The 15,958-nt window shown below is 39.9% G+C and overlaps 1 protein-coding gene across 17 annotated transcripts in view; it reads right to left on the reverse strand.

Moving 5' to 3' along the window:
- Window positions 1-398: 398 nt before the first annotated feature.
- Window positions 399-15,958, reverse strand: part of PTPRS (protein tyrosine phosphatase receptor type S) — a 744,226-nt gene continuing 728,666 nt past the window's right edge. For all 17 annotated transcript variants that reach the window (XM_073594561.1, XM_073594552.1, XM_073594489.1 and 14 more), the window contains 3 exons: window positions 13,775-13,929; window positions 6,454-6,589; window positions 399-1,406 (listed from right to left, as the gene is read on the reverse strand). In XM_073594561.1, coding sequence (XP_073450662.1) covers window positions 1,338-1,406; window positions 6,454-6,589; window positions 13,775-13,929 — 360 coding nt within the window. In that variant the 3' untranslated portion in view covers window positions 399-1,337. The remainder of the gene's footprint in view (window positions 1,407-6,453; window positions 6,590-13,774; window positions 13,930-15,958) is intronic.

The following is a 15,958-nucleotide window of genomic DNA, read 5'->3' on the forward strand; positions in this document are numbered from 1 at the left end:
ATATATATATATATATACACAGTATATAGTGTATCATACCATCTTTTACTCTGGATATTACTATAAATTAAATGGTCAATAGAAGACACTCGTAAAACTAGTTGAGCTGCTATTTTATGTCCCCCAACCGTTTCAGTAATAAATATTTTGGTACATTTATGACAAGCCCAAGTTCCTCTGTCAGAATGATATGCTAAAAATGTATGTACATACGTATATGTATGTATGAGGATCCTTTTATGATCTGGAGTAGAAAAGTAGTGTGATGTTGACCTGTATATAGTTCCCTTCACGCTTAACATCTCCACAGTGAAAAAATAGTATTTGAACAGAATATGGACAGCAGCACATTTCTTCATTTCATGGACATTAAATTATTTACAAAAGGAACCACAATATAAAAAAGGAGTCTAATTTTAATGTCACTTGAATGAATACAAATACAATACTTAAAGCAAGCTACTGGCATACACTCAAAAGTATTATACAAGCCACACTCTTGTGGTTGTGGACTCTGCATCATGTACATAGAAAAACACAAGTTGGCTGCAGTCAGAAAACTGCCAGATGTTAGTCTGCAGCAAATGTCTTATCTTCTTCCAAATGAAAGTTTTGTGAACTCTTATAGTGAGTCAAGATCAGTAAGATTTAGAAGGTTGAGGCCTTTTGCAGGACTTAAATAAGGATATGTGTGAGCTGTTAGTAATATGTTTGAACATAACCACGATTTACAAGGAATGTTTCAAGTCAGAGGCAGGTTGTAGTGGCTCTGCAGGTAAATTACAATTAATCCATGCCATAGTTTACGCCAAGGGCCAGCCTAATTTCACTTTTTGCTTGAGTGTTTTTCTTTTTTTTTTTCTTCTTTTTTTTAACAAAGGCTCTCTGTTAAGACACAAGCATACATAACTAAATTTTACCGTTTCACAAGAACATTGCTGTTATTCTGCCCAAACAGTTCTACTTTAAAATACTCAAATAACATGAACCTCAGGGATGCCACATTATTTTTTCCTATTCTTCTAATAAAGAACATATATTATTTTGCTATCTGAGAGCACCACTTCCGGTTTGAGATCCATGTATACTTAAGAAAGGGGCTTGAGGTATCAGAACCAAAAGCATTTTGAAATAGAATTGACTCAAGTGTCAAAAATAAGCTCTGCACCACGGAGTTCTGAATGTGAAGTCTGTAGAAATGTTTTCAGTAACCTCCCATCCCTGATGCCAGCCCCTTTTTTTCTTTTGTAGTTTATAGGATTACTCTTTTTAATAGGGTCAGCAGAGACTGCATCGATATCAGTGGTTGATCATGTTCACTTGTTCATAATGGCTTCTTATGTTGCATAGTGATCAAAGCTGCCCAGATACTCCAAACTGGCTTGGTAACAAAACTGGTATTCATCCTAAAACAGAAAAGAGAAAAAAAGGTTATCAGGGTTTTTCTCCAACATACATACAGTATCTCACAAAAGTGAGTACACGCCTCACATTTTTGTAAATATTTTATTATATCTTTTCATGTGACAAAACTGAAGAAATGACACTCTGCTACAATTAAAAAGTAGTGAGTGTACAGCTTGTATAACACTGTAAATTTGCTGTCCCCTCAAAATAACTCAACACACAGCCATTAAAGAGGAAGTAAACCCTGATGGGTTTTACTTTCTCTTTGTTTCCCTACAAAGGTAAAGCATAATGGGCTACTATGCATCGCATAGTAGCCCATTATGTGTCACTTACCTGACACAGGAGCCTGCGATGTCACCGCTGTCCCCTCTTCCACGAAGCGTCTATCTTCCTTCCGGGTATCGCAGCTCCGGCGCTGTGATTGGTCGGAGCCGCGATGACTTCACTCCCGCACATGCATGCTCAGTGCGCCTGCGTGCCGTTGTCTACGGCTCATGCGCCGTAGACATCGGTGCCTGTCTTGCAAAATTAGGAGATATTTCTTGCACCTACAGGTAAGCCTTAATCTAGGCTTACCTGTAGGTAAAAGTGGTCTGTAAGGGTTTACAACCACTTTAATGTCTAAACCACTGGCAACAAAAGTGAAAATGTCCAAAATCGGCCCAAAGTGTCAATATTTTGTGTGGCCACCATTATTTTCCAGCACTGCCTTAACCTCCTTGGCGGTATGATGTCAAATTTTTGCGTCTCAAAGCGGTACAATTGTTTTGCATAGAAATTTGGCGTTTTATATTGTAGGCCTGTAATTCTTAGCAATAAGACACTTAAATCTGTCCAAACAAGAGTCTAGCAGACATCCCCGGTATGATAAAGTTTTAAACACAAAATCATAAATTATAATATAATAAATAACTGAAAAAAAAAAAAAAATAATAATAATTTCCTCACGATTCACTATCGCTCAATTCTGCAAGTGTTCTAATTTACTATCGCTGTTTTCTAGCTGGTCTAAAACTGCTTTTGATGTAAAGGGACACTTTTTTGTTGCTATGGACAATCTCAAGTTTCCAGGCAGAAAGAACAGTTTTTATTATATAAAACTGCATGCAGGGCATTGGACAAACCACTAGGGAAAAAAGGGATGTGAAATGATTTCATACAGTAATGTAATCTGTAAGATTACAGTGTACTGTGTTATGAATTTTCTATTTTTTGAATTTGCCGCCGGGCTCCGCCCCCCTGCGTCCCAACATTCACAGGGAACGGAGCCCGGCACAGAGGCATCGGGCAGAGGTCACAGCCCGCAGACACAGAGGGGGGACATCGCAGGATCCTGGGGACAAGGTAAGTACACTGCACCAGGATCCTGCAATGCAATCCTGAGTGTGGCTCGGGGTTACCGCTAATGGTACTGAAATTTAACCCCGAGCCACACTTGGGAAAACTGCCAGGGAGGTTAACCCTCTTGGGCATGGAATTCACCAGAGCTTCACAGATTGCCACTGGAGTCCTCTTCCACTCCTCCATGATGATATTACAGAGCTGGTGGATGTTAGAGACCTTGCACTCGTCCACCTCCCGTTTGAGGATGCACCACAGATGCTCAATAGGGTTTAGGCCTGGAGACATGCTGGGCCAGTCCATCACCTTTACCCTCAGCTTTTTTAGCAAGGCAGTGGTTGTCTTTGAGCTGTGTTTGGGGTCGTTATGTTGGAATACTGCCCTGCGGCCCAGTCTCCGAAGGGAGGGGATCTGCTTCAGTATGTCACAGTACATGTTGGCATTCATGGTTCCCTCATTGATCTGTAGCTCCCCAGTGCCTGGCAGCACTCATGCAGCCCCAGACCATGACACTCCCACCACCATGCTTTATTGTAGGCAAGACACACTTGTCTTTGTACTCCTCACCTGGTTGCCGCCACACACGCTTGACACCATCTAAACCAAATAAGTTTATCTTGGTCTCATCAGACCACAGGACATGGTTCCAGTAATCCATGTCCCTAGTCTGCTTGTCTTCAGCAAACTGTTTGCAGGCTTTCTTGTACATCATCTTTAGAAGAGGCTTTCTTCTGGGATGACAGCCATGCAGACCAATTTGATGCAGTAAGCGGCATATGGTCTGAGCACTGACAGGCTGAGCCCCCACCCCTTCAACCTCTGCAGCAATGCTGGCAGCACTCATATGCCTATTTCCCAAAAACAACCTCTGAATATGACGCTGAGCACGTGCATTTAACATCTTTGTTTTACCAATAAATATTTCCAAACTACCATTAGAATCCTTAAAAAAAAAAATTCATACACTTATGGTAAATTAGCCTACGTAGGTATTGTCCTTACATCCCCTTCAATTAACACATATAAGGCTAACTTTCTACCACTTATACAGTTTCCCAGGATATCTTACATATTACAAAATTCAAACTGAATTGGTTAGGATGCATAGCAGCATTTAAAATGACGGTGCTGCCTAAGATTCTCTATCTTTTTAGAACAATCCCTATCAAAATACCAGGTAGCTTTTTCCAAAAGATTAATGCCCTCCTTAAAAGTTTTATACGGCAAGGGAAGATCCCAAAAATAACGTTTTCTAAACTACTAAAGCTAAAACAACATGGGGGAGTAGGTTTCCCAGCATTGGAAACCTACCATAAAGCAGTATTGCTAGAACAACTGCACGCATGATTTGAATCTCCTTCTGATAGACACTGGTTCTCCTTGGATAGGGCATCCACGGACTCATCAGACCTTATCTCCTTACTATTAGCAGCCAGAACTGGCCTTCCAGTACATATACCCAATCTCCCTGCTATCCAGGCATCTATGTACACCTGGAATGTGAGCCACCAAAACCATAGACAACAAATTACAAATATCCACATCACCGCTCCTATTCCAGTATTAGAATACATAAAAACACGACCTTGGACCTTTCACAGGGTACAATACATTATAGACATTGAGGTTAAAAACACGAAATATAGCCACTATGAAACCTACCAGGTAAAACATTGACTTACAAAATGTGATATAAGGTCCATAGAGGTAAATAGAGAGATTTGGCAAGAGCTCCAAGATAGACAATTTAGAAAGGGAGACATTTCAAGATTCTATGCCCATCTACAACCTAACGATAGCTGTATCAAAACGACGCCAATGTTGGCGTGGGAAAGAGATTTAGGCCCCACTTTCAGTCATTTGGAATGGAAACAAGCCAAAGGAATTACCTTTAAGGCATCTAGATGTGTTAATCACTGGGATAACTTCCTAAAAATGCTAAACAAAAGCTCCTAAACTGTTTCCCCCTTAAGTTATCCAAAATCTTTCCTGACTCCACAACTGAATGTTGGAGAGGATGTGGAGATACGGGGACTATATTCCATGTGTTTTGGAAGTGCAGATGCCTAGGCAGCTTCTGGAATGGGATATTCTCCCTGATATCCAAAGTCACAGGCTTCTTCATTTCCCCTACACCAGAGATGGCTCTCTTACATCTAAAATTAGACAGAGTTCCTAAACAATTACATTTTCGGATTGTACAAATTCTCACCGCAGCCCGTATGACTATAGCATATCTTTGGAAAACTAATATAGCCCCCAATGTGTTAGAAACTATAAAAAAAAAAAGTGCAGAATTCTGCCCAATATGAACGAACACTAGCATATGGTATAGACTCTATACAAAAATTTTACAATAATTGGAATTGTTGGCTCAGCAGATTTCCGATAAGAGATACATAATCTGAAGACCACAACAGGATCTGATCTCTTGGAATTTTTTAGGTCTTGGCATTATATGGTGTCTATATTATGTTTGGTTTTGTTCTCTTAGTTTTGCTAACCACTTTGCTTTCTGTAACCCTTTAGTTTTAATAAAAGAATCATCCTCCAATTGGGGAACAGAGTTATAGCTGACAAGCTTTCTGACTGTATCTTAATTGCCTAAATTTGCTTAATAGCATTTCTTGATTAATATATAATATGTAAGAAGATTTAATGAATGTATCTATGTAACTTGCAACTATTCAATAAAAAAACAATTCAAAAGAAAGAATATATTATCTTTTTTGTATTATCACCAAAATATATCTGATATAATTTTACACTGAATTTTAGTTAATAAATATATATTTTTAGCATATTGTTGTTATCACTTGTCTTCAAAATAGCATGGATAAACAAACTTTAATTAATTGGTTGTATTTGTGGAAAAATTTGAAAATCTCCCTTAAACCACCAATTTTGCATAATTCCATAAATATAATATTGTTTTAATATTTCAGTATAAACATTCTGACACTCCGAAACGCATGCATCAATACGCCTCCTGTCCATCACCAATGATGCTGTGACAGTTTGCCCTGCACCTCCTCTCCAGCCTCAAAACTCTGGAATCCACCGGCATGGCCGGGACTGGTGATTGCACGGACTACAGCTACACATACAGACATTGACCAGTGAGGTTTACTATAAAATGTGCCATATTTTATATTACTATGCAACTTCATTACCATCCAATACATTTGTTTGTTTTTAACGCTACACTTAGACTGGCACCGCTTCTCTCTTTTTCCATTTGATTGCAGAGCCATCTTCTACTCTGACAGCTGGCTGCCAATAGAGTGACTAATACTGGGACCCTATATATCAGGCTCACCCTAGCATCTTATGGACTTTCCAGTGTAAGGACTTTTTTTATATATCTTTTTAAATGTTCCTTATAACTCTTAGACATTATTTCTATATTTGCAAAATCTGTGTGTATCCTATTGTCAGTTCTGTCACCACTTCACATTTCTTTGGTACTGTTCCTAAGCACTCTCAAACACCCATTCCTTACAGTGTTGAGAAGCTGATGCCAAAACTATCCAATTTGTCACTTTCTCTATAAATATGTATATATAGATACACACACACACACATTGTTCATAATATCACTTTCACTTTGCATGTTGAATATGTATTTTTTTTACTTTTATTAAAACAATATTAAGCAAATATCCCTGAAAATGTGTGGCATAAACTTGTACTTTATCTTACCTCTGTCTGTACCATTGCTGGTCTTTGAGTTCGCAGCATCTTTACCGTCTGGAAAACATCTACAACCCCCTCATAGCGCATTCTTTCTAAGACGATACTGAGGGTAATGAAAACCCCTGTCCTGCCAACACCAGCACTGCAAATAAGGATAGAAAAGATAATGGAATAAAACAAGAAGAAGGATCACACAAAAACCGATGCAAAGAGCCAAAACATTTAATATGCAGTTTATTTTATATAAACAAATAATTATAATAGGATCAAGTCAAATGCAAATGTTCTGCATTTGAGCTTCCCTGCCAAATGGCTCTATTTTTAATATTGACATCAATTTTCTGTACCTGGTGGTCTCTTTAGCTAAATACGTATGGTTGCCAGCATCTTACTCTACCAAACAGTCCTAATTCTAGCCAGCATAAACACTAACTCACTTTAGTCTAGCCCAGTGTTTTTCAACCTTTTTTCAGTCAAGGCACCCTTTAAAATTATAGACAATCTCAAGGTACCCGTTAAAATTAGGGTTGTCCCGATACCACTTTTTCAGGACCGAGTACAAGTACCGATACTTTTTTCAAGTACTCGCCGATACCGAATACCGATACTTTTTTTTTATGTCACGTGACAGTGTTTTTTTTAATTTTTTTTTTTTAACAGTGCTTTTTTTTTTTTTTGGGGGGGGGGGGGTGAACGGTGTATGTGTGTGTGTGTGTTTTGTTTTGTTTTTTTTTTTTTTAAATTTACAATTTTTATTTTTTACAATAATTTTTTTTTTATTCTTTATTTGCAATATGTGTTTTTTTTGTTTTTGATTTTTTTTTAATCAGCCCTGTTGGGGGGCTTTGGTGAGATATCAGGGGTCTTAACAGACCTCTGATATCTCCCCCTTGAGACAGAGAAAGAGACAGAGGATAGAGATTCCCCAGTCCCTTTCTCTGCAGCCTCAGCTGCACTGAGAATGAATGGAGAGAAGACAGCGGCTCCTCTCCATTCATAAACTGACACATAGTAATCACAAGAGATTACAATGTTTCAGTTATGTGAATGGACAGAGTCAGCTGACTCTGTCTATTCACAAAGGAAGGAGGAGGAGGACGGCGGAACGGAGGGGGAGAACGGAGGGGGACAGAGAAGGAGGGGGGAACGGAGGGGACAGCGGAGAGGCACAGAGGAGGAAAGAGGAATGGAGGGGGAGAACGGAGGGGGACAGAGAAGGAGGGGGGAACGGAGGGGACAGCGGAGAGGCACAGAGGAGGAAAGAGGAACGGAGGGGGACAGCGGAGAGACACAGGGAAGGAAAGAGGAACGGAGGGGACAGCGGAGAGGCACAGAGGAGGAAAGAGGAACGGAGGGGACAGCGGAGGGGGACAGAAAAAGAGAGAAGAACGGAGGGGGACAGCGGAGAGGCACAGAGGAAAGGAGGGGGCATGGAGGATAATGCAGTGACAGTCAGCGGTGAGCGATCACCGCTGTGTCACTAAAGCAGCTGAAAGCCGCTGGGGGAGAATCTTGTATCTCCCCCATGCGCCGATCACAGCTGACTTTTAGGTATCGGGGAAGCATCGGGAGCATTTGCCCGAGTACAAGTACTTGGGCAAATGCTCGGTATCGGTGCCGATACCGATACTAGTATCGGTATCGGGACAACCCTAGTTAAAATTATGGACATTCTTGAGGCACGCCATTCTAAAACGTAAAAAACTATTCCAATAGTGTTACATAATGCAGCAACATCCACACATGTAGGACACCCAACGTTAGAGGTAATGTTTTTCTTCCAAAGCAAATACCCTTTTGCACACTGGCACTGACTAATATTCCAATGCTTCTCTTCTCCTTCAATTTATCTCCATCAATCAGCTAATGTGCCCCAGTGCTGAGGGAGAAGCAGAGGAGGGATGGACAAGGATGCTGTGGAGGCGACAGACATTCTCCTTATCAACTGATGACATAATTGGTTGTTAGGATGCCAATGTCTAGAAGGTCGTAATGGTTCATAATGAAAACCTGTGGCTTTGTGTAACTAAAGACAGGCTTCATCCACCTGCTGACTTATATACGGTTTTTGATACATTTTTAGGCATTTTGCCAAGGCACCCCTGAAGTAGCCTCAAGGCACCCTGGTTGAAAAAGGCTGGTCTAGCTCACAATCATTAAGTGTACAAAGGAGGCTGAAGAAAACAGAGGCACTAGGAAAAACCTATGAATACAGCTCAGGTTGGAGTTTAACTCCATACCTTGTGACTTTAGTAACCTGCTTATACTTGTAGAGCTGATGTAAGCAAAGAAGGGAAATGTGTATGGTCCCGCTGGTGAGGTATCACCATCAAGTAGTGTATAGCATACTTTGAAAAATGGCTGCTCTCCCAATCCAGTCTCTGTAGTTAACATATGTGAGATGGCCTCAGGCTTGCACCACTCCAGAAGCCATGCCCTCTGAAATGTTTTGCCCCACCCACTGGGGCTTAGTCATTGAGTGACTTTATGCCTTTAGTATGTCTTTCTGAATATCATTTAAGTGGCATTTCTTTTCTTAGGCTTTTTTCCCCTCTATTTTCACCTGGTAATCTGGCCCGTAACACACCTCCTGTATTACAGTACCCCCACTCTGGATGAATGCGCACAGGGGGCACCTTTGGACAACAGCATTGCCAGTCTGGGGGCGGGGGGGAGTGTTATATGAACTAGCAGATTTACACTAACAAATTTAAGTCAAATTCCTGCTGATGTTACAGTGGACAGCTTGCTCTTTTGAAAAATAGATAAAAATGCGTGTATAGGGCGCTCTGAATAGCAGGACTAAGCAGATGGTTGTCTTTATTGAAGATAAAAGTATTCGAATGGCATAAAATTTTCATACACTTTAAGGCATCACTCAGAAGAGTAAAGCAATCTCTAAAGAACAAAACAAAACAGAAAAGAGGCGCCTCTAAGTGCAGTATGTTTAAACTTTTAATATCCCAAAGGGATTAAAAACACTTACAGGAAGGATGTTAAAAGGAGCTCGTCACAAGTATGTTGAGGAGGTGATTCGGCATTAGGTATGTCCCAGTGTGTATCTAAAGTTCCAAGAGATAGTCCAGTCAGCAACATGAATCCCAAAGAGGCCAGCAAAGGGAAGCCGCAGCTCTGGGAACGCTAATGGTGCAGCCGTGCTGCTGGGGACAGCGTGGAACGCGAGTACTGGAAGTGATGTCAGCAGGAAGGGGACCAAAACCAGCGTGGACCGCAACCGGAAGTGAGGTAATCTAAATGGGACACGTTTCAGAACTAGTGATTGGTTCCTTCTTCATACAAATGGCTATATATTAAAAAGGCTTAACGTCTTATAGTCTAAGGGCGGGACTGAAACAGAGCAACAGTAGCCCAGGGTTATGGTGTGCTGTACAAGCACTAGAAACACAAGGGATGACACGAATAAGTGTACAGGGTTGCACAAAAATGCATACTAAATAAAAACAAGATAAATAAGACAAAACCAAATGGAGAGAAGGCTCTAATTTGTCAATGACAATGGGCATGCGGGTAAAAGCAACCGCATTGCATATCCATTCATTTATATGGACATGGTATAAAATAATATAATATTTTATACCATGTTCCCTATTGTTTTAGAAGTGACCCATAAGCTCTTTTCACTAATATACAATCGTTCACCCTATACAATGTCCCCCAATGCATATGAGGTTCTCCTAATATCCATACATGTATATATGTATTTGTAAATTAATGAATATGCATTGCAGTTGCTATGGTCTATCTTATACCTGCATGCCCATTGTCATTGACAAATTGGAACCTTCTCTCCGTTCTTTTTTTGTCTTGTTTATCTTGTTTTTGTTATCCCTTGTGTTTATGGTGCTTGTACAGCACACCATAACCCTGGGCTAATGTTGCTCTTGTTTCATTCTCACCCATAGCCCACCCTTAGACTATAAGAAGTTAAGACTTTTTAATTTCCAGCCATTGGTATGAAGAAGGAACCAAGCAGTAGTTCTGAAACGTATCCATTTTGAATACCTCACTTTCAGTTGCGGTCCATGCTGGTTTTGGTCCCCTTCCTGCTGACATTACTTCCGGTACTCGCGTTCCACGCTGTCTACGGCAGTGTGGCTGCACCATTAGCAGTCCCAGAGCTGCGGCTTCCCTTTGCTGGCCTCTTTGGGATTCATGTTGCTGACTGGACTACCTCTTGAAACTTTAGATACACACTGGGACAAACCTGATGCGGGATCACCTCCTCAACATACTTTTAACATCCATCCTGTAAGTGTTTTTAATTCCTTTGGGATATTAACAATTTAAACATACTGCTTTTGAAAAGTAACAGACTTACTGACCAGATCTCGATAAAAAAAGAAAGAGAAAGAAAGAAAAAGAGAAAAAAGAAAGAAAAAGAAAAAAATAAAGAAAAAGAAAAAAAAAAAAAAAAAAGAAAGAAAGAAAAAAAAGAAAGAAAAAATGGAAAGAAAAAAAGAACGAAAGAAAAAAGTAAAAATAAAAGAAAGAGAAAGAGAGAAAGAGAAAAAAGAAAGGAAAGAAAAGGAGAGGATGAGAAATAAAAAAAATGACATCACATCAAAGCATGCACTTTAATGTTAGTTTAATATTGGATGTACTTATAAAATTGATGTACAGACTTTACTATCACATTTTTTCCTCTTTTTCTGGCACTTATTGTGTTTTTTTCAGAGCATATTTCACTATTAATACTTTGTCCCCAATGCTATTCACTCCTATTTTATATTGGGTTCTTTGGTAGCACTGCACTGTTTTCAGTTAACAATTTTTTTTGTTAAAGGTAGAGTGAGATCACCTTTTTTTGTGCTAGCTGGCGACCTATTTTATATATACTTAATTTTTATTGAAGAGTGGTGCGCAGGTGTATCTTAGGTTATTATTGTGAGCTGTAAGCTTACAGTATGAATGCCCCTGTGGTTGCCAGTATTAATAGGTGGGCTAAACTGTGTCTTACTACAAAAGAGGTTACCCATTCATAATGTGGAGGAGTTTGAACAAAGGGGACATAGGGCAAATTCCAGCACCTTTTGTGGTATTATCTGTTTGTTTGGAACAGGATGCAGATTACTATGACAAATTAAAAGATTAACTTAAGCAGTGTGTGTTGAATTCAGTAGTTCTGTTTAACTAATTTTAAATTATTTAAAAGAGTAACAACAATACGACACAATTGAAAACCCAGACATACGTATTATAAGCAAAAGAAAAAACAATAGAAAACCATATGGGTTTTGTAGACACCACAATATGAATATAGTTACTAACATATAATACAAGGTGTATCCCCTAGGAGCTTATCCTTACAATCATATACAGTGGGGACGGAAAGTATTCAGACCCCCTTAAATTTTTCACTCTTTGTTATATTGCAGCCATTTGCTAAAATCATTTAAGTTCATTTTTTTTTTCCTCATTACTGTACACACAGCACCCCATATTGACAGAAAAACCCAGAATTGTTGACATATTTGCAGATTTATTTAAAAAGAAAAACTGAAATATCACATGGTCCTAAGTATTCAGACCCTTTGCTGTGACACTCATATATTTAACTCAGGTGCTGTCCATTTCTTCTGATCATCCTTGAGATGGTTCTACACCTTCATTTGAGTCCAGCTGTTTGATTATACTGATTGGACTTGATTAGGAAAGCCACACACCTGTCTATATAAGACCTTACAGCTCACAGTGCATGTCAGAGCAAATGAGAATCATGAGGTCAAAGGAACTGCCTGAAGAGCTCAGAGACAGAATTGTGGCAAGGCACAGATCTGGCCAAGGTTACAAAAAAATTTCTGCTGCACTGAAGGTTCCTAAGAGCACAGTGGCCTCCATAATCCTTAAATTGAAGACGTTTGGGACGACCAAAACCCTTCCTAGAGCTGGCCGTCCGGCCAAACTGAGCTATCAGGGAAAAAGAGCCTTGGTGACAGAGGTAAAGAAGAACCCAAAGATTACTGTGACTGAGCTCCAAAGATGCAGTCGGGAGATGGGAGAAAGTTGTAGAAAGTGAACCATCACTGCAGCCCTCCATCAGTCGGGGCTTTATGGCAGAGTGGTCCGATGGAAGCCTCTCGTCAGTGCAAGAAACATGAAAGCCTGCATGGAGTTTGCTAAAAAACAGCTGAAGGACTCCAAGATGGTGAGAAATAAGATTCTCTGGTCTAATGAGACCAAGATAGAACTTTTTAGCCTTAATTCTAAGCGGTATGTGTGGAGAAAACCAGGCACTGCTCATCACCTGTCCAATACAGTCCCAACAGTGAAGCATGGTGGTGGCAGCATCATTCTGTGGGGGTGTTTTTCAGCTGCAGGGACAGGACGACTGGTTGCAATCAAGGGAAAGATGAATGCGGCCAAGTACAGGGATATCCTGGGCGAAAACCTTCTCCAGAGTGCTCAGCACCTCAGACTGGGCAGAAGGTTTACCTTCCAACAAGACAATGACCCTAAGCACACAGCTAAAATAACGAAGGAGTGGCTTCACAACAACTCCGTGACTGTTCTTGAATGGCCCAGCCAGAGCCCTTACTTAAACCCAAATGAGCCTCTCTGGGGAGACCTAAAAATGGCTGTCCACCAATGTTTACCATCCAACCTGACAGAACTGGAGAGGATCTGCAAGGAGGAATGGCAGAGGATCCCCAATTCCAGGTGTGAAAAACTTGTTTCATCTTTCCCAAAAAGACTCATGGCTGTATTAGATCAAAAGGGTGCTTCTACTCAATGCTGAGCAAAGGGTCTGAATACTTAGGACCATGTGATATTTCAGTTTTTCTTTTTTAATAAATCTGCAAAAATGTCAACAATTCTGTGTTTTTCTGTCAATATGGGGTGCTGTGTATACATTAATGAGGAAAAAAATTAACTTAAATGATTTTAGCAAATGGCTGCAATATAACAAAGAGTGAAAAATTGAAGGGGGTCCGAATACTTTCCGTCCCCACTGTATATATAAGCACTTTCATTCACAAGCACTGCACTATTGGGTCCAGTTTGAAACCCATTGACTACACACAGGAAATTGCCATTTAACTAATGATGAGATTTTGGTAAAAGTTTTGGGTGCATTGTTAATTACCAAAGGGAATGCTTACACGTGTAATTGGGTATTTTGTGGGATTTTATTGTAATTAATTTAAATCACTTTGTAGAGATCAATTATTTCTTTTTTTTTTTTTTTTTTAAGAATTTGTCGAGCGGCATAAAAAACAAATAAAAATAAGAGTACAGAACACTGATGAAAACAGTTGACTTCTTTACAAGTGATTCCTGGTGGTTACTGGTTTAATTCTGACTGTACCTGCAATGGACTGATATTGGACCATCTTGACCAAACTGTTCCTTAGTTTTGTGTACTTGGCCAATGAAGTCAATAAAACCTTCTCCTGATTTTGGCACGCCTTGTTCTGGCCAATCAGTAAACTGAAATTGTCGTACTGTACGAGACTGACCATCCTGTGGAGAGACAGGTTACATTAAATGTTACAGAATCTGGTTACATTAAACAGAGAAAATTGTCGATAACAAAACATTCAAAGTTTTTTTTTTTGTCAATAATCAATGTTTTTTTTTTTTTTTTAACAATAACGGAAAAAATAATGGTGTATGGTAAACTGACAGTATGTAACATCATACATTTGAATATGTCATATAGGAAGTGAGTAGTGTTTATTTTAATGGTTTCTAAATCATTTTGACTAAGCCCCTATTCCTATACACTATACTTGTTTTCATTATAATCTTGGAATTGGACATACCCGTTTTCTTATCACTATGTAAAGTTTCTCTGCAATAATAATTTCTATACAGGTGGGCTAAAACTTGCCAAAATAGGATATCTGACTTACCGTAAAATCTTTTTCTTGGAGTACATTACAGGACACAGAATTAGTGCTCAGGTACATGGTGTTATGTTGCTGCCATGAGGCGATTGAACATTAGCAGAACAGAGCTGTAAGGACAACCCAGTATAACCCCCTCCCACTCCCAGCATGCCTTAGTTTTGTTAGCAAGCAATAGTAGAAGTGGATCATAAGAACAGGGGCAAGTGATCTATGTCCTGTAATACTCAAAGAATTTTCTTTTATGTTCAGTTAAAAATCCTACATTAGGGACACAGAATGATTATTCAGGCACATTGAGACGTTCAAAAGCAGCTGCCCTAAGGGGGTGGGCAACAGAGCAAACAAAACTGCCTGAAGAACCTTATGATTAAAACCAGCATCAGTTGTGGCTGAACATCCTCCTAGTAAAAACAAATGTATGAACAGAAGGCCTGGCAAATCTGATAAACAGATGCCTGATGTTCAAAAACACTAACTGATCTTGTGGAATGCTCTTTGACTAGGAAAGCGACAACCTAGCCCTGGAGGTTATTAACTTGATTGATAACCTGTCAAATCCACTCAACAATAATGGAATGAGAAGGAGGATTACCTTCAGATACGGCAAACAGAGTTGAAGTGTTGAAATAGAGCTGTAGCTAAGATCCACATCCAGACAATGGAAGCAAATCTCCATAGGATTTTTAAGCAGGACAAAGAGCAGGCAGAACAATGTTGTGGTTAAGGTGAAAGGAAGAAACCACCTTGGGAAGAAAAGAGGCCTGGAGTTTCAAAACAACCTCATCTTTGTGTAGCCCAGTAAAGTTTTTTTTTCTGCAGATTTAGGCTGTCAACTCAGCAACACACCTCACAGAAGCGATGGAGATAAGAAAGGCAACCTTGCAAGTAAGGACAGATAAAGGGGAATACCTAGAAGGTTCAAAGTGTGGTCTTTGGAGATCCAAGTGTGATAGTAGGCTTTGCGAGAAGTCAATTTCCTAGCCTTCAAGAGCATAGGGATAATCAAATATGATAGACCCTTGTCCCTTAGGACCTGGGATTCAAAAGCCAAGCTGTTAAAGCCAATGTCTGAGAAGTAGGGTGACAAACCAACCCTTGAAACAGAGGATCTGGAAAATCAGGGAGGGTCTACATTGGATCTGTCAGGAATATTGTTCAGTACAAAGATAATCACCAAAATGCCCCCTCATCTCGATCCTGCAGAGTAGGTGAGGAAGTGGCTTCAGAGGAGGAAGAGCATATATCAGGCTAAAGTCACCAGAGTATCCCCTACAAAGGCTACAGAATCTCTGGACATGGAGACAAACCTGCTTTAATTTGTTGTTGAACCTGGAAGCAAGGAGGTCCATGTCAAATGCTCCCCAAATTGTGGCAGAGGTCTGGAAACACCTCAGGGTGAAAAGATCATTCTTTAAAGTCGAGACTTTAAGTGAGGAAGTTTTCCTACCAGTTTTCCATGCCTAGGATGTGCATGGCAGTCAGATCCCCTTTTCTTTGAGCTGCGAGAGCTCTGGTGGTTAATGTAAGCCACTGCCGCTGCATTGTTTGACTGAACTCTGGTCATATGACCTCACAGAGAAGAGGTCTAGAGTTGAAGTGATAACCAAACTGCCTTTAATTCCAGAACATTGATAAGGAGC

The sequence above is a fragment of the Aquarana catesbeiana genome, linkage group LG01, assembly GCF_042186555.1.
Source record: "Aquarana catesbeiana isolate 2022-GZ linkage group LG01, ASM4218655v1, whole genome shotgun sequence".
Lineage (NCBI taxonomy): Eukaryota > Metazoa > Chordata > Amphibia > Anura > Ranidae > Aquarana > Aquarana catesbeiana.